This window comes from Thrips palmi, unplaced genomic scaffold, assembly GCF_012932325.1.
Source record: "Thrips palmi isolate BJ-2018 unplaced genomic scaffold, TpBJ-2018v1 HiC_scaffold_16, whole genome shotgun sequence".
Taxonomy (NCBI): Eukaryota; Metazoa; Arthropoda; class Insecta; order Thysanoptera; family Thripidae; genus Thrips; species Thrips palmi.
The window spans coordinates 3477911-3496271 of NW_023144625.1; the positions used below are offsets into that span (position 1 = coordinate 3477911).

At 44.7% G+C, this 18361-nt stretch overlaps 1 protein-coding gene and 1 long non-coding RNA gene across 2 annotated transcripts; both read left to right on the forward strand.

The window, feature by feature from the left end:
* The first annotated feature begins 27 nt into the window (after positions 1 to 27).
* On the forward strand, positions 28 to 1499 carry LOC117642056. Its single transcript, XR_004587524.1, has 7 exons — positions 28 to 189; positions 365 to 467; positions 563 to 753; positions 837 to 949; positions 1043 to 1169; positions 1248 to 1331; positions 1407 to 1499. It is a non-coding gene; the product is annotated as an uncharacterized LOC117642056 (long non-coding RNA).
* A 4174-nt stretch (positions 1500 to 5673) lies between these two features.
* Positions 5674 to 17974, forward strand: LOC117642049. Its single transcript, XM_034379859.1, has 5 exons — positions 5674 to 5829; positions 7174 to 7261; positions 12658 to 12837; positions 16320 to 16490; positions 17162 to 17974. Exons 2-5 carry the CDS (start codon positions 7193 to 7195, stop codon positions 17336 to 17338), a joined length of 597 nt encoding a protein of 198 aa, XP_034235750.1. The 5' UTR covers positions 5674 to 5829; positions 7174 to 7192; the 3' UTR covers positions 17339 to 17974.
* Positions 17975 to 18361: the final 387 nt, after the last annotated feature.

Genomic DNA, 18361 nt, shown 5'->3' on the forward strand with positions numbered 1-18361 from the left:
CAGCCGGAAGCTCGACTCTCAAGATGGCGGCTCGCTGTGCTCGACGTTTGTTGTGTGATCTGTGCGGTTAGGCCATCGAAAACTCTGCTAAACTCTTCTGAAGACGCCAAATTCTGAGCTCTTTATCCTCAAGCTACCTCAAGCCTACAAGCACTTCACATTTTGTGCGAGAAATGCCGTCATTTTCACGTGAGTTTCTCTCCCTCGGTTTATGGTGATCGTGAGCCACTGATACCAAACACTTTCGTGATTTCTTTTTACCACGCGACATTTTGAAGTGTTCACCCCACCCGGTCCCACATGCTCTTTACCTCACCACCAATTTAGCAGAAGTTTATGACTGATCCGTCCGTTCTTATTGCAGTGGCCATCTCCAGCAACATTTGTCACATAACCTTCACTCCAGCTGATGTGACTGATGGTGTTATGATTCGTGGGGGAGAAGATTCTTTTTGCGTGGAACGTTCGTAAGTGCTTATATTTATTATTTGAGCTATATCTTGTTCATTCTTCAAAATTTTCAAGTGTAAGGCTAACCATTGTTACTTGCATTCTCCTTCAGCAGGCTGAGTATTCAGACGAACGTTCACAGTGGCTGGAATGGATTCAGAGGATCCCAGACTCTATCTCCCTCCACTTTGGTTACCTAACCTCCACACGCCACACCTGATAAGTCAACCACAGAAACCATGGAGTCGTCTTGTGTTCCATTCAGAAGCTGGTGTGACCCATAGTGATCAAGATGGAATGTGTGTGAGTGTCTCCATTTTCCATATTTCTTCCCTCACAGAACTTTCTCGTGTTAAGCTAAGTATTGATATTTGCTTTCTTTACAGGTGGGGAATGTTGAAATGAACAGAGGCAGTGTTGCTTGAATCGGTTCAGAGGACTCGAGAATGCCCATGTCTTTTCTGAACAAAGAGTTTCTAGTAGACTACTTGGATGCTCGGTGAGTCATCTTCAGCACTCTCATTTGTTGTGTTCTTCTGCTCAATGTTCCGGCCAGTTTGTAATGTGAATGGTTCTTCTTTTTGTTCGACAGGTGCTCTACTGGTGTCTTTGCATAACACACAGCGTTGAAGTGATGGCCTAACCACGTTCACTATTTAAGTCTTCAGGGGGTTCTCAACATGAGTTGTTTATCAATCAACATTTGGGGAGGACTATTGGTGAGTCATCCTCATGTCTTAAAGTTGATTAATTTATAATAGATCTCAACTTCATATTTCTTGTTTTTATGTGCTCAGGTGTTCGTTGATGACCAATGCCCAAACCATCGAGTTGGAAACTGAATAGAGGATGGCTATTAATTGGGGGCGAATTGAAACTAGGTGAGTAAAGTGAAACGCCACCATTTTATTTGTAAATTTTCTGCCAGTGTCTCACTTATGCCGTTACTCTTGCAGGTTGCGAGCCAGGACTGTAACGTCATTTTGCATGGGAAACTGATATCTGGCTGTACACCATTTTGTTGCTAACTGTTAAATAAAAGTGGTGCATTTAACAATGTCTCTTTAGTTTCATTTGAAGAAACCCCTCCTTTGGAAACTGACATAGAAGCGTAAAGGTACTTGGAGAGGGAAATCAGATATTTTGCAAGTAGAATCTAAGTTGGATTTGCACATTTAATGTGCCGAAGTTTGCACTGTTTCTTGAGTTGTGCAACTACTTCTAAATAAAGTAGTATCTCGCTCTGAACTGAAATCTAACTGTACTGCAACTGTAGTGGGAACTGGCACGACTAAGGGGGAGAACTGCCAGAAACTATAGTTGTCCGAAATAACTGGTACTTTTTCTGCAGTTTAACTGCAGTTTTTTACACTTTACCTGCACTTAAACTTCATCTTAACAATAAACAAACATCAATAAATCTATTCAAAAATCCCTCTTTTAGACCAATTTAAACTTTAACTTCCATCTGCTGAAATTTCTGAAAAGGAACTGAACTGACAGGAACAGAAAGACAGTAGCTCACTGATGCAGTTTGAACTACAGATCCTTCCACCCGGGCAGTGCGTTCCGCCATTTTTAACCTCACATTTGCGAATTGTAGGAATTCAGAAAATAAGCTAATAAAACACAATGTAACATGTTTTCCCACGTAAAAATAAACGCTGAACCCGATTCTGTACTCGCTTTTCGAAAAGAAGGAAGGATTGTTGAAAGAAATTTGGATTACGTTTACGCTACGGCGCTCCCTTAGCCGACCACATATTTCACGAACGTGAATGAACCAGATCATCCAGAGGCAAACGAGCGAGCAAACGAGCACTCGTAATGGAAAAATCGCACATTTTACCGTGGTATTTTATGAATTTTAACTACCTTTAGTCGGTTAAATCCGTCTGTTGAGCGTGAAGCGTCGGTATAATTAGGTTATACAGGGTGAGTTTTCTCAATGTGTCAATAATTTGTAGGTAGTTTGGGCACCCCAAGGGGATCATTTTCTACCAATGAACTAGTGGGCGCAAACGTCTAGGTACGGAGATAATTGGTGTTTTGTAATTAGCCTTCGCGCCTGCGAGGTAGGCACCCGCTGCCACTGATGGGCGCAGGACCTCACGTGGGAGTGTCGCGGGTCTAGGAGGGGTGCTTCGAGTCTCGAAGGGGTGCGGCGGACCTTTCAAATGTCTTTTGGGAGGGGTTGCCGCGGGTCTCAAGGGGCTGTCATGGTGGCCCCCGTTACAGTGGATCTCACGGCTGTCTTTGCGAGGGTGGCGGGATTCCACGGATACTTCCGCGAGGTAAGTGGCACTCCCGCGAGTACTGCTAGTCCCGCGACACCCCCTCGACAGGTCCTGCCACCCTCAGTGGCACCGGGTGCCTACCTTGTAGGCGCAAAATCCAAGTTCAAAACACCAATTATCTCCGTATCTAGACGTTTGCGCCCACTAGTTCATTGGTGAAAAATGGTCCCCTAGGGATGCCCAAACTGCCTGCAAATTATTGACACATTGAGAAAACTCACCCTGTAGGCTCAACATGGCCGCCATGTAAACAAACGCTTGGTTAAGGAGCTACCTTAGCCAGACGGGTCTCCCTAAGAACCAGGGGCCAAGACCCTTAGGTGAGGTGACCGGTCCTTGTTAAACACGACAAAGTTTTTACCGTACACTCGTTTTTTACCGTACACTTGGTTTGGCACTGTGCAGCTCGCGGTTGACATGGGCACCTTTCCAAGTACTAATTACTATGTAGTTTTCTGTGCACAAGCTGTGCTCCGTTTCGGGCATAGCTTCTGCACAAAGAATACAGAATAATTTAGTGCGCCGTAAGTACAAACTAAATTACTGTCATCTTTGTTGATGCTTATCTATGCTCGAAGTTCTTCACACGTTTTTGTGTGTAACTCACACGGTTCTGTGCTTTGCTATGCAGCACCGTGCGCTGTGGCGTACAAATGCGTGCGTTGTACGCGTATGCCCTATTTCGTGCAGAGCTTAGCATCAAAAAAGTACACAGTAATTTAGAGTGTACTGTTCTCGAGGCGCAAGGCCTGCTGTGTGAGGGGGCGCGTCAGCAAGTGGTGGCTTCTTTCTTCACAAACTGGACAGTGTGCGTGGCCCACTCCAGCTGGAGCGTCCCCGCATGCACGCTTCAACGAGCCGTGCGCTTGGGTGAAGCGTGCATGCGGGCACGCTCTAGATGTAGTGTGCCATGCACACTGCTCAGGTTGTTGCGTTCACGGAAAAAAATTTTTCGCTGATCCAGCGAAATTTTTGTTGAGCTAGCGAAATTTTGTTCGTCATTTGGGCACCTAGTAATATTTTCGCTGATCGGGCTAACTTTTGTTCGCTACTGAAAATTCGCTACTTCAGCGCACATTTTTTACTATAATAGCGAAAAATATGAGCTAAATTAGCCATAAAAATCTCCTAAAAAATACAGCGAAATTGTGTTTGCTGCCAGGATGTTCGCTACGTTAGCGAACACTTCTCGCTGACATTATGACCGTAAGTTTGTTGGCGACTTTCAAAAAGACAATCGGCCGATAATGGAATGTCGGCGATCTCGTAATCAGGGTACTAGTGGTAAACCTTGCCCAATTCTGCCCGGGATCGAACCTTCGAATTCTTTGTTAGCAGTCAGAGGCTTTGCCACGAGACCACCAAGCAACCTGAGGAGAACAGGCCAGAGGTCTTCTCTTGGCTTGGAAAGCCTTGCTATCTAGAGAACACACAGAAAACTAATGTAGCGAATATTGTTCGCTTGTCCAGCAGAAATGTTCGTTGGATGGCAATTAAAAGGAGATCGCTCGAACAGCATTCAAAAGTTAGCGCATATTGTTCGCTCCTCCAGCAAAAATGTTCGTTGGAAAGTAAGTAATAAATTATCGGTAGAACAGCAAGTGGAGGTTCGCTACATCGACGTCCCAAATGCACTGAAATAGCGAATTTGTTTGTCATTCCAGCAAATTTTGCTCTAGCAAACAGCTAATCTAGCGAAATAATTTTTTTCCGTGTTCGTGTAGCTGATTTTTAGTGGCTACTAGGGGCTGTTTTCGTACAGTGCATCGTTGTTAAGTCTCGCTCGCATCGCCGCATCTCAACGGGGGATCACGCAGTGGGCCAGAAAACCAGTGGAGGCGGCAAGAACTCTTGATGAGTTCTGAGCTCTAGAGTCGCTAAATGGGACTCTAACCGGGCTTGTGACCCCATCAATGGATTGCTCTTCCAACGAAGAATCCATCGGTGGGATCACTTGCGCGGTTCGAGTCCTCTTTCGCGACTCTGGTGCTCAAAGCGCAACTTGAGTATCGGTCGCCGGCGCCGGTTTTCTGGCCCACTGTGCGTCGGTCATTGAACCGAATGGAGTCGGGATGGATTGCTGTTGAAACATCTTTTAAAGTACTGGATAGAAACAGTAGTCGGCCATGAGGATGATTTCTTCTCCCAACCAGCTACTGAATAGAGTACTTCAAAGAAGCTCTGGCCCGGAAGAAGAAGAACGAAAACGGAAGTAAGAAATTGCAGTTTCTATGGGAAATATACGCTGCGGACCTCGTGCGCAGCGTATATTTCTCATTGTACGTAACTGCAATTTCTTACTTCCGTTTTTGTTCTTCTGCTTCCGGGCCAGAGCTTCTATGGAGTACTCTTTTTCTATCACCACCGAAGGCACACACATGCAGCAGTTGGTGCGGGCTGAAATTTGACAGTCTGCTCAGACTGGTGCTTGCACAACCAAGCAGAAAACCATTTCAGTGCCACTATTTTACCAATGCAGTTACTGCGGTGACAGGGTGAAGTTCAACGGGCATACAGGACATGAGCCCCGTCCCGTTTGAGCCCCGATGGTCTGAGCCCACCTGAGGCCCAACCTGAGCCCGGGTTGAGCCCCGACCCAAGCCCCAATTTCCTGAGCCCGGGTTGAGCCCCGACCCAAGCCCCAATTTCCAGATCCCGGAGCCCGCGAGCTGAGATCACGCAATTTTGCATGATTTATTGCCATGGAGCTCAAGTAGGGCTCAAGCGGGGCTCAGTTCGGGGCTCAATCCGGGCTCTAAAATTGGGGCACAAGTCGGGGGATGTCAGGTTGGGGCTCAGGTCCTGTACGCCGTACAACGAGCATTTGTATTTTTGGGTGAGGCGGCTTGCTCGCAGGCCAGGCAAGCCGCCGAGGCCATTTAGAGAGCAGCGTGTTGTTGACCGCACCTGCTTTGTTGCCCAGGTGGCAAACTGTGAAAAGCCAAAAACTGCTTTCAACGGGCACAATGGGCGGTGTGACGCCTCACCCTCTCCCATCGCGTTGAATGGCCGTGGTCATTGGGTCCGGCCGTTCCGTGCGGCAGGTCACAGCTCTGTTCTGCCCGGGGCATCAATACGTTCGGTAAGCGAGCCGGCCACTGTTTGACAACACCGCCCACAGCAATGAGAAACGTAACATTGGAGGAGCGTCGGACGGACACTTGGGCCAGTACCGCGGTCGGTACGAAAAATACTGGACAGGAGAAGAATTGCTTCACCTCATATTTTACTGCAAATACTGTATGCACAGGCTCAATGACTTTCATGTATGATCCGCTGATTCCACGAAACAACTTTTGATGGTTGTTTTGCCGGTGCATACGGTATTTGAAGTAAAATATGGGGTGTTCTTCCTCCACAGATAAATTCCTACAAAGAACTGCTCGTTGTAATGCCAAGAAAATGGAGGCTTCGCAGCCTACGAAGGAGATCGTTTGTAACGCAAAGAAAAAATCCTTCGCAGGCTGCGAAGAAGTTCTTCGTAGGCTACAAAAGATTTTTCCTTTGTAGTTCAAACAAAATCGTTAGTATTACAAACGATTTCCTTCGTAGGTTGCGAAGCCTCCGATTTCTTTGTATTACAACGAGCAGTTCATTAGAGAGTTCTAAGTGTGTCTGCCCAGTTCTACTCCGTACTGACTGCTCTACAACTCGAAGAGCGTACAGTGTATGCTCTAACTGGAGCATGCCTGCAAGCACACTCTAGCCAGCGCATGCCTGCCAAGCATGCTCTTACTAGTGCATACATGCCATGTACACGCTTCCTGATGCAGGAAACTCCCTATCCCTTATGCACTAGATGCATGCTTCAGTTAGCGTGTACATAGCATGTATGCACTAGTAAGTGCATGCTTGGCAGGCATGCGCTAGCTAGAGCGTGCTTGCAGGCATGCTCCAGTTAGAGCATACAATGTACGCTTTTCGATTTGTAGAGTGTACTTCAGCAGCTACATTTCTCTTCGACCTCACGTCCTCTCTCGTCTGATTTCGGCCAATATCACACGTTTCTTGTGATGAAACCATGGCAATTTTCAGTCACTCGGGAAGAAAATCACGACAGTGCCTAATTCTTGTTATGCATCCGAAATTGAAAACACATGAATTCCTACAAAGAACTGCTCGTCGTAGTACAAAGAAAGCGAAGGCTTCGCAGCGTACGAAGGAAATCGTTTGTAATACAAACGATTTTGTTTGTACTACAAAGAAAAAATCCTTCGCAGGCTTCAAAGGATTTTTCCTTTTTGTTACAAGCATAATCGTGTGTGAATTTTGTCACGTTCGTTTGAATATGGTGCCACATTCGTTTGAACGTGGATCAACATTCAACCGAATGTGACATTATACATATTCAACAAAACGTGACAAAATTAACTCGAACGAATATGACGTCACATTCGTTGGCTACCAGTAAAGTCTGTCTTCGCAGGTAAATCTTTTCCTCCGCTATGAACGCCAAACTTCTGGTCATCCTCGTCTTGGCTCCGTTCACGAACAGCGCTGACTTTCGGAAGTCTGTAAGTCACAGTGTTTTTGTTCCAAACCCATGTGCCCGAATGTGACAAGTTTGGCTTGGAGTTAGTGGGAACAGTATTACACGTGTTGCGAAGCCCGAACGAGAAGCAACTGCTGCGCCTTCTCCAGTCAATTTGGTCTATTTTTACATCGAGGAAAAGAGTACACTTTTATTGGTGTTGTATCTCTGGGTTGCATGACAATCGTTCACTTACTCTACATTCCTCTCAATCTCTTGGCATATGCGACATGAATCGCTCCGTCGCATCGGTGGTCTTGTTCTGCACCAAGGACTGTGCCTCCCTGCACTGGAAATCCAAGTGTCAGACGAACTGTTCCACGGTCGTCAGTGTGCGGCACGGTTTGTCCCACGCGTGCACACGTGGTACAGTTTGGATTAAAATAGAACTGATCTGCCTTCACTGAGCGAGTCCTTGTCCTCGCAACTTTGTTTCCTGAGGAACCAGAAGATGAAATAATATTTGAGAAATGATATGATGAGTACTGAACATGAACATGTCTGCTTAATAATTTGCCTGGACCGTCCGTACTTGCCAACTACGGAACGTTCCGTACATTTTTTTCCGTACCCATTTACATGCACTGTTCGAATTTTTTTTTGTAAATTTACAAAGATTTCGCTGGAAATTTTTATAAACGAGAGCTTTGTAAATCGTAGTTGATGAAATATGCCGTATAGTCCAAAAATTCATCGTAAACATCAATTTACAAGATTCTTTGAAAATCTAATAAACATTCCGTATGTGATAATTGTAAGTAACATGCACCCTAACATGCAGCAAATAGTGCTGAGAAAAAATGTTCGTCGGAGACTCCAAACCAGGACTTTCTGGCCCGCCGGCAGCCTAGCTGCCACAGCTCTTCAAGGGCATTTGAAGCTCGATGGCCAGCTGGCTTTGGCAATCTCTACGACGTATTTTGTCAATTTCACAACTGTTTCACTTGTCTACAAAATGTTTGCTAAAAATATCACAAATATCGTTTTGTGGCTAATACAAGATTTATAATGTCAAAGAAGGAAATAATCTCTTAATTTCAAGATACCTTTTTTAAAGAATATTTTACGAAATGTTTCGTGCTAAAATATTTCGTCAATTAACAAAAATTTCTAGCAGTGTGGGTTCATGGGTTCGACCATAATGAGATTCTTCGGCCATGATTACAGAGGTTCTTCGACCACAGTGGAAGAGATACGCCACCATCGAATGAAATCCTTCGGCCCTGGGGCTAGGGTGGCCCACTTTTTTTTAAAGTTTCAAAACTTGAGGAGCACCGTCCAGATTCTGAAAGTAGGTGTAAAATCATGAATTTTGATATAAATATGATTAGATTTGGACCATGTTTAGGGGTCCATCAACGCACCTGAACTTTAAAGAAAAATTGAAAATGGACTGGTTTACTAAAATCGATGTTGTTTCGAGAGTCTTTGACCGATTTTCGATTGCAAAACGGCGATCTTTTCGAAAAAGTGCGTTTCACTCGATGAGGTACATTACATAACGATCAAACGCATTGCCTATTTTCCAGGGGCGTACAATCTCGTTTTTAGCCCCTAAATCCAACATGTTCCTGCGCTTTGAAGGTGTTTGAGTCGTCTGATCGGATTGTTTGGGGTACCATTCGACGCGCCTGATCAAAACCTTTCAAAAAATGTCTCGGGCGTCAAAATCGGTTAGGTTGCCTACTGTACTGGAGCAAAAAACCGGCAGGGTCGACATGAGCCCCGTCCCGATTGAGCCCCGATGACCTGAGCCCCGGCAGAGCCCCGGCCGAGCCCGACTCGAGCCCCGACTCGAGCCCCGACTGAGCCCCGATTGCCAGAGCCCCGACCTGAGCCCGTTTTGAGCCCCGGCCTGAGCCCCGTTTGAGCCCCATTTGAGCCCCGCGCCAAAAAAGTTGCAATATGAGCAAAATCTTCACTAAAAAAGTTCAAAAATGGAAGTTTTTTGGCGTGGGGCTTAAAAGGGGCTCAAATGGGGCTCAGGTCGGGGCTCAAACCGGGCTCAGGTCGGGGCTCTGGCCATCGGGGCTCAGTCGGGGCTCGAGTCGGGGCTCGAGTCGGGCTCAAACGGGGCTCTGGTCGGGGCTCAGGTCATCGGGGCTCAATCGGGATGGGGCTCATGTCGACCCTGCCAAAAAACCACTGAAATTTGCCGGTAAAGTGCACTTTTGTGATACAAAATATCTGGTTTAGCATCTGGTCGGATTATTTGTGGTGCCATTTGACGCGACTGGTCAAAAACTTTCGAAAACCGTCGCAGACGTCCAAATCCGGTGGGTTGCCTATCCTCCAGACGAATTTTTGACATTCGACATTTTTTGCTTGTAGGGTCGGCAACCCACCGGATTTTGGACGTCTGCGACGGTTATCGAAAGTTTTTGACCAGGCGCGTCAAATGGCACCACAAAAAATCCGACCAGAAGCCAAACCAGATATTTTGTAACACAAAAGTGCACTTTTCCGGCAAATTTCAGCGTTTTTTGCTCCTGTACGGTAGGCAACCTAACCGATTTTGACGCCCGAGACAGTTTTTGAAAGGTTTTGATCAGGCGCGTCGAATGGTGCCCCAAGCAATACGATCGGACGACTCAAACACCTTCGAAACGCAAGAACATGTTGGATTTAGGGGCTAAAAACGAGATTGTACGCCCCTGGAAAATAGGCAATGCGTTTGATCGTTATGTAATGTACCTCATCGAGTGAAACGCACTTTTTCGAAAAGATCGCCGTTTTGCAATCGAAAATCGGTCAAAGACTCTCGAAACAACATCGATTTTAGTAAACCAGTCCATTTTCAATTTTTCTTTAAAGTTCAGGTGCGTTGATGGACCCCTAAACATGGTCCAAATCTAATCATATTTATATCAAAATTCATGATTTTACACCTACTTTCAGAATCTGGACGGCGCTCCTCAATTTTTGAAACTTAAAAAAAAAGTGGGCCACCCTACCTGGGGCGTGCGGATCGCTCACAAAAGTGGCATGCAATAATTCAAAATTCACTAGCATTTCCATTTTTTTACTTAACCTTATAACACTAGCAATCAAACATTAGATAATTAGCACGCACACTTGGTTGAAAACACTTTAATGCAATTACGAACGAATTAACAATGCATGAAGCAATAAGCTACACTTACAACTACAAAGGAATTTACAATACATTCAGCTGCACTTTTGTACAATTACAAGCGAATTTACAGTACATATGAAGTAGCTACTTATATACAATTACAAACAAATTTACTATTCCGTGAAATTATAACTTAAATCTTCCCAACTCTTAATCTACTTTCTGACTCTTAGCCACAGCTCTCTTTACCTACGCTTATATTTACCTATAACTTCCCCAACCCATTTATTAACTATTGTCATTTTAACCCTAGACTTAAGTATGTCCTCTTTCTGCGGCTCGTTCACATTTTGGGTTTCTACAAGCACACGTCGGAATAATGCTCTGTTGTACCTTTTTGGCGTTTACTATCACTGATCCAATTGCTGCATTGATGAATGCTGGCTTACACCTCGTTAGAATGGCGCCATCGTTGAACGCCTGAGGAAGTTTCTCAACTTCAAAAGACACCCGTCTATCTTAAGTCCCTACAAAAGAAGATGAATAAATAAATACACTGCTTAGACACAAGAAGACCTAACCAAAGCACTAGAAATATTTTAACTCGCGCTCAATAGCTGCGCTTTTTAATGGGCACAACGCTTGGCCAACGTTGTCCCCATGAGATACATAGTTTCCGAGCATTGCACATTTTTCCTTTCACAGTGCTTCCAACAAGCTCTGCATCATCGAAGGGTTTTTCTGTGAGGAGGTTATATGTATTGTGGGCAAAGAAAACCTCCAACTGGCAGTCTGCCTGCTGCATTGCTGTCACTTTCTGCACTTCTAGCATCTTCACAATTGTCACGTGAAAAAAGATAATCTTGTTACTTCTGTTTTAACGCACAATAACAAGAAAGGAATCATGAATACTGGACAAAGTAAGTCCACACACTTACCTAAATTGTCATAACCAGGTCTTTGGGACTTTTCTTGAAACCTATCCAAATTATTGAAATAATAGTCGACTATCGGCGAGGCACTGTCCACATGGAAAGCACGCAAACAGTACTTTACATATTCTCTAGCCTTCAGGACTGCTTCGTCTTCACATGTTCCTTATCCCGCAGAGCAGACAGGAAAGTGCAGCAACAAAGAGTGGAGTGGATCGTTGCTGTTCAAAGGAGAATCTTCGATGTCCTTGGTCAGGTGGTCAAACAGCCTAGTTGTTTCCAAACATTCTAAGAAAGAAAGTACGAAAAATTTCATTGCGAATATAAATTAGCTATGGTGAAAAAATTGCATTGACGCAAATTAGTTACACACGTCCTCTTCCCCACGGACACCTCGCCCCGTTCACCCTTCAAAAGCGGGACCCAGTCCAGAAGGCACAAACTCGCGACCCGACTTCGTTTTTTGGGAGGTCTAGTGCAAGATGGGAGAAGTAAGGAAAAGAGTAACTGTCATCCAGGTACCATTTACCAACCTCTCGTAAGCTTCCTCTTCCTCCTTTACATTTCTAAGTCCTTATCAGCTGGGCTGGGCAGATCAGTCATCCAATGTGCTGGGCTACTCCTTGAAGAATGTACGTTAGTTTCCGTTCACATTCGAAACTTACCCCAAAACCAAGCACAAGAGCTGTGCGTAAATGATGAATAGCTTTAGGACTAGGACGCCGTGGAATATACACCACGTCTCCAGACTCCTTAATCTCCTGGTTCGTCTTGAAGTCGGCCAAATGTGTCACCACCCCCATGCCTCAATGTAATCACCACTACATTGGAGGGATTCTTATGCATACCTGCAACAAACTGAAGAGGGTTCTGTTCAAAGCATTCACATTTAGCAAAAAGCCGATGTTTTCGTCAGAAATCCTAGGTGTAGATCTCTCGTAACGCCCTCTCAAGATTCTCCGGGGCGTCAGGCATTCTCCGCAGGACCTCACAGTATTCTCCGTGTCCTTGCAGTCTCCGAAAACTGTGGGATGCTACGGAGAATACTGAAGGAGGTCTTACGGAGAGTAGTGACATAAACGATAACAGAATTTTCTGTTTGCCTTTTGCCGCAGTGAATGAGGTATTTTGCGATAGTGAAGAAGAGAAAGGAGAAGATGCGGCGGTGGGGGTAGAACATCACAAACCCTCATTTGTTTGGCGGCCACGATGGCCGCCACACGCCTCCGCCCCGCAAGCAGACGCACTGCCTCAACAAATGAGGGTTTGTTTTGTTTTACCCCCACCGCCGCATCTTCTTCCTTATCTTCTTCTTCACTATCGCAAAGGGAACCACTGCCCTAACGTGATGGTTCTTGTGTTGGGCTGCAGGGCCGGCCAGGCGGACGACACACCATCCTGGTGCCCCGCGTTCTGTACATGGAGCACTGCAAGGATGAACGGCAGCACTCACTGATAGTGCACAACTACTCGTCGCTTGTCGACGGCCGCGGCGTCGTCTACCTTAACGCGGTCATGGAGTACACGAGGACTGCTAAAGCGCTCACTATGGTCAGTGCAGCATTGGTGGCCGACGAATGTGACGTCACGTTGTTCCTCACGTGTATACGGCGATGTTAGTTTAAGCGCGACAAGCGGCGAAAATTTACAGACAAACGAATGTGACACACCGAACCGCTTTGTCGCATTACTTTGGGTGTGACACACATTGTACCCACACACTGTTAAAAATGTTATGAATTTTCATTACAAATATGCATTGAAAATTCATGAACGCAATTAAATTTCATAGCGGCCATAAAATTTCATAAATATAATGAAATGTCAGAACACATTCCATGAAACGTTATAATATCTCCTTGAAAAATCAAGTCTGCAATGAAACGTCAAGAAATTTGATCAAAAGTCAAAACGTGAAACTACAAATTTAGTGTGGTTCTGAAAATTTATAACCAAGATATAAAATTTCATGTCGGTCTTTGACTTGTGATGGGCAGGTTTTGATGGCTCTTACACTGATAAAAATTTTGACGTAACTTAGCGACACATTTATTGCTAACTTTTTTAGCGACAAGATTTGTTGTGGAACAAATAGCTTGTTAAACCGTAGGCGTATTGGAACTAAGGGATAATTTCACAACGACTAAATTGTAATAACGCACCAACAATAACACATCAACGACAAGTATTGAAAGTCCAAAAGGTATTTTGTAATGTCTGCGACTATATTCATAGAGTTATTTTGTCGCTAAATTTATTTAGCATGGTTTTTTTAAACATTAGTAATTTCCCTATGACTTAGAAGAACAAAATAGATGATTATTCATAATTTGCTTTAATTGAGCAGATAATTGCAAAAGATGTTGTTTCCACATAAATTGTATCGTAAAGAGTGATAACAAGAATTTTGTCCTTCAACGACATAATGTCGCTTACTAGACTCAACGACATTTGTTTCGCTTTGGTTCATGATGAAATTCTATGTTTTGGAACGACTAAATTTTCACTCATCTGATTATTTCTGTACAACCATTTTTTAACAGTGCACATTGCCCGGGTGGAAGGAACTTCAGGTTTGACTGAGTTTGAAGCTAATCGTGATTCGGAATATTCCTATGCTCTTCCCTGAGTAAATGTAGCGTGATAATATGAGTATAGTAAATCAAACGTCGCACCAAAAAAGAATTTTAGTATCATTTAACGCAAACTGTGGTCAATCCACTGCTCACATGGTGCGGCCTGTCAGCCACCTGGGCTCAAAGTCAGGTTTCAAGAAGCTGCCGCTAGGTGGCGCTCGGAGTGCCGTGTTCGTTCACTTGTAAGTTTTGCCTATTCATTTAAGTAAAATCAATATTTTTTCAAAAGTTTATCCTTGGTTACCTAAGTGAATATCTACTCTAGACGTATGCTAAAAGTGTTAAACAAAATATTACTCTGAAGTCGAGAAAAACGCAGAACCATGTTGCGACTCGCTGGCGCCTACAGTCGGCCATTGGGTTAGGTCCAGCGAGAGCCTCCTCGTGATTGTAGTACAACTTGCCGCCAACTCATCTCACTGAGTTACACTCCGGGTTAAGCTCTATGTCTAAGGTGGACTTAGCCCGCTTGCAATTTTTAGAACTGGTATTGAACTAAGAGTCAAGATACCGGTCGAGATTACATCACCCGTTTATGAAATACAATACCACAATTGGAAATAAAATGTCAAAACTCGCATATGAATTTTCATTAACAATTTAATGAAGTTTCACAACACTTTGCTATGAAATTTCATGGTGATTTTCTGCAATGAAATTTATTTCATTGCAGAAAATCGCCATGAAATTTCATAACAGAAAAGTGATAATAATTACATTAACATGTTATGAAATTTCAATCCGAATTTTTTAACAGTGCATGGTCTGATTGATCTCTACAGTATTTCGCTTGCATTGCCCCGCCAACCATATCAGAGTGTCTCCATACAATCTTGTAAGGACGACATCAACATATCTTTCCCAATCATCGTGGGCATAGCACTCGAGTCTGCTCTCAATGGCTGCCACCTCACTGGTGCACTGAAAAATTCCACGGACATATACAACCTAAGAAAGAACATAAACGTAAAGAAAGCTGTTCAACGTAAAATAAACAATTTACTGAGAAAGCTTTGCTAGATTTCACCTTATCCTTGTGCCGCCGCAAGTAGTGAGGTGGCAGCTGCAAAACAAAGTAGGAATATAAATAAATTCAGGTGCTTGTCAGTAGAGCAACCTGTTGTTCAGGGTAGGTAGGCTAAGAGTAGTAGGTACAGAAGAACTTGATTCAACTGGATAATCACTCTTTAATCCTCAACACACACACACTGTACAGAAACACCCGGAGAAGCGACACCCGGACCCGGAAACCCGGCAGACCTTACACTTACCTTACACTAACCTAACCCTTCACATTGTAATCCAGCTGTATAACAAACAATACTAACTATGAGAACACTTATGCCACTTTTCCTATGAGAAATTGGTCTCGCCAGCACAATCAAGCACAGATAGACAAATAACAAAAATCTTTACCGCAAGTAATTTTCGGGGTTGCTGATGGCTGGCAACGCGCATCTCTGCTTCCTCTTGGGAATGTTTGTGCAAACCATTGAGAAACAGTTTGAGTATTGAGTCATCACTAAGACTCAGTACTCCAGCTGTTGAGTGACTCGGTTAATTTTCCAAGCCCAGACACGAGTTCCCATGAGCCTGTTCGGACAAAGTTTACAGCAAAGTATGAGTAAATTATAAAATTAAACCAAGAAACATTCTGCCCACACTGACTGGTATTCACAGTATGATGGCAGAATGGAGCCAACATGCCTCACCGTACTGTTTACTGTATTAATGTGGTGAGCAGGTACAATGGGTGGGTGTTGGAGGCCGGATAGAGTTTGAGCTGGACAGCGAAACACCATATTCCAGGTTGAATTAAATGGATTGGGTCTGTAACAAGGTCTTTAACAACGCCGCTAGGGTAAGGACTACCAGGACTAACAGTACACGGTAAAAACGTCTCCTGGTTTTCCCAGAAACTCCCTGGAAATCGCCTACACTGTGGCTAAAAGCTACGGAAAATTCTGTAAAGAGGTTGTGGTAATTCTCCGTAGGCCCCTTCTCAGTATTCTCCGTAGGCTCTTACAGTATTTTCCGTAGGACCTTACAGTGTTCTCCGTATGGCTATACAGTCTTCCCAGCCCTACGGAGAAGACTGTGTGGTCCTACGGAGAATACTGTAAGAGCCTACGGAGAATATTGATAAGAGGGCAACGGAGAATCCTAGCAAAAAAATTAAAAGAATTTTCCGTACCTTTTTGCCACAGTGTATGCATTAGCCATTGGCTTCCTGGGAAAACCAGGTTCCGTTTTTACCGTGTGCGAGTGACCAACGTTTCGATGCACCATCAAGTTTCCAAATGTAATATGGGGAGAATGCCCTCCTGTTAGGAGTGTTATTCAGTCACTTTGACGGACTGTAATTAACGAGCAGGGTGACACTTTCTGCCTGTGCAGATGAAGATCGTGCTACACAAGTGTCGGGAGGCCGTGTCGTCCAACACATGCGAGTACTTCGCCACCTGGCCGTTTACCGCAGCGATCTGCAACATGGTCACGACCAAAGGCATGATGTGGAGTGGTTTCATGAACGCCTTTCGCCCTGACTTCAAGTGCCCCGTCACAAAGGTACATTGCAAATCCCATTGTGGCGGAACAGGCATGCACTAGATAGTGTGAGACATTGGGTCGCACGTTTCAAGTGCATCCTCGTGGGTGATCACCATCTTACTCTACAAATCCAAAAGCGTACATTTTATGGTCCTCCTGGAGCATGCCTGCAAGCACGCTCTAGCCAGCGCATGGCTGCGAAGTATGCACTTACTAGTACATACATGCCATGTACACGCCAACTGAAGCATACATCTAGTGCATTAGAGATAGGGAGATAGGGGAAGCGTGTACATGGCATGTATGTACTAATGAGTGCCTGCTTGGCAGGCATGCGCCAGCTAGCGCGTGCTTGCAGGCCTGCTACGCTTTTCGATTTGCAGAGTACATCTTGACACGATTATTAAGCGGTCTTGCTACCGCTTCTAGCTTTGCATACGATCCCACGTATCCCATTCATCCATCCATCCATTCAGCGCGCTCAGAGGGGACTACATGGTCGTGTTGGTCGTCTGTCGTCCTGTCGCGCCGCCTCGCCGCGCCAGTCCCCACTCCTCACAGCCGCGCCAGTCCCCACTCCTCACAGCCACCCCGTCCCTTCTTGCCCCCTCTCTGACCGACCTCCCCGGCCGGTCAACGGTGTTTAAGATTCTCCCTAACTAAGTAAATCTTCTTTGCGTATGTTGCAGGGGATTTATTTTCTGGAAAACGCGACGTTAGACGTCTCCCTGGGAGAGACCATTGCCCACATCAACATTGCAGGCAACGTCTGGAGGGCCGAAGTCAACCTCATGGACGATAAAAAGGAACTTTTCACGTGCTTAAATACTGCAATCCTCATTAGCAGAGTCAACATCAAGGACTAACACCACCACCGCAGCCACCAAGATTAAGAAGTCATTAGATGGAACTTCAAACTAGAGTTTCCGAATTCACTTATTACCTTGTGCACCTTGTGATACCCTGTATGATACTGTCACGCCTACGACAACACATAGTAATCACAGTAAAATTATTACGTACAATCAGAAAAACGCGTTTGTGAAGATTAAAATGAACTACCATCTAAATCTTCAGTCTGTTATCTCTTCTTTGCAAATGAAGTTAAGGTGAGATGTGGATGAAATTACATAAGTACTGTGAGAAAACTTGGGGCCAAATAAATCTTAACTATGAACGCAGGAAGGTGTAACAGTTGGAAAAATTGGGCCAAATACTACACTATTGCATTAACTAATTTTTGCATACCGATCAGTGCGTACTGTTTTGTCCCCCATGCGTGGTTTATTCTATTCATAGGGAAGCCATACACTATCTCCGCAAGGAATCGCCACACAGGGGGGTGGGGGGGACTTCTTGTGTAAAAGAGAATGGCCTGCCGCAAGGCATGTAGGCCAGGGTTTTTCTTTGTAGAGACCACCGCCTTGTAGGTGGTGTACTTTCTTGTAGTTCTTCTTTGAGATATTAGTTTTTCATAACTTGAGATGGCTGTTTGCCGCCAGAAGGCGTTCAAACGCCTCCACCAGCGTAACCGCCACACAGCTGTCATCGTTGGGTGGTATTGTAGATCAAACAGAAAGAGTGATGACATCAGAGCATCGACCCCATCGGCCACTGTAAAATTATCATCAGCTGGGCTGCTGCACAGCACCTGATACTTGTATACTGACTCCATTCTCATATCTCTGTCAAATATAGATCCAGTGGCTCCAAGGAGTATCCTCAATACCGGATACTCGGTAATGGGCTCAACCTTATAAAGGAAAGAAATTAAAAATTAAGTACGTGTCAGTTTTTGTGAAAAGAAGCAGTTGCATCTAGTAATGCAGCACACGTACCTCACCAACCAGATTGAACATCTGCATGCTGCACCTTGTCATGAAAGCCGC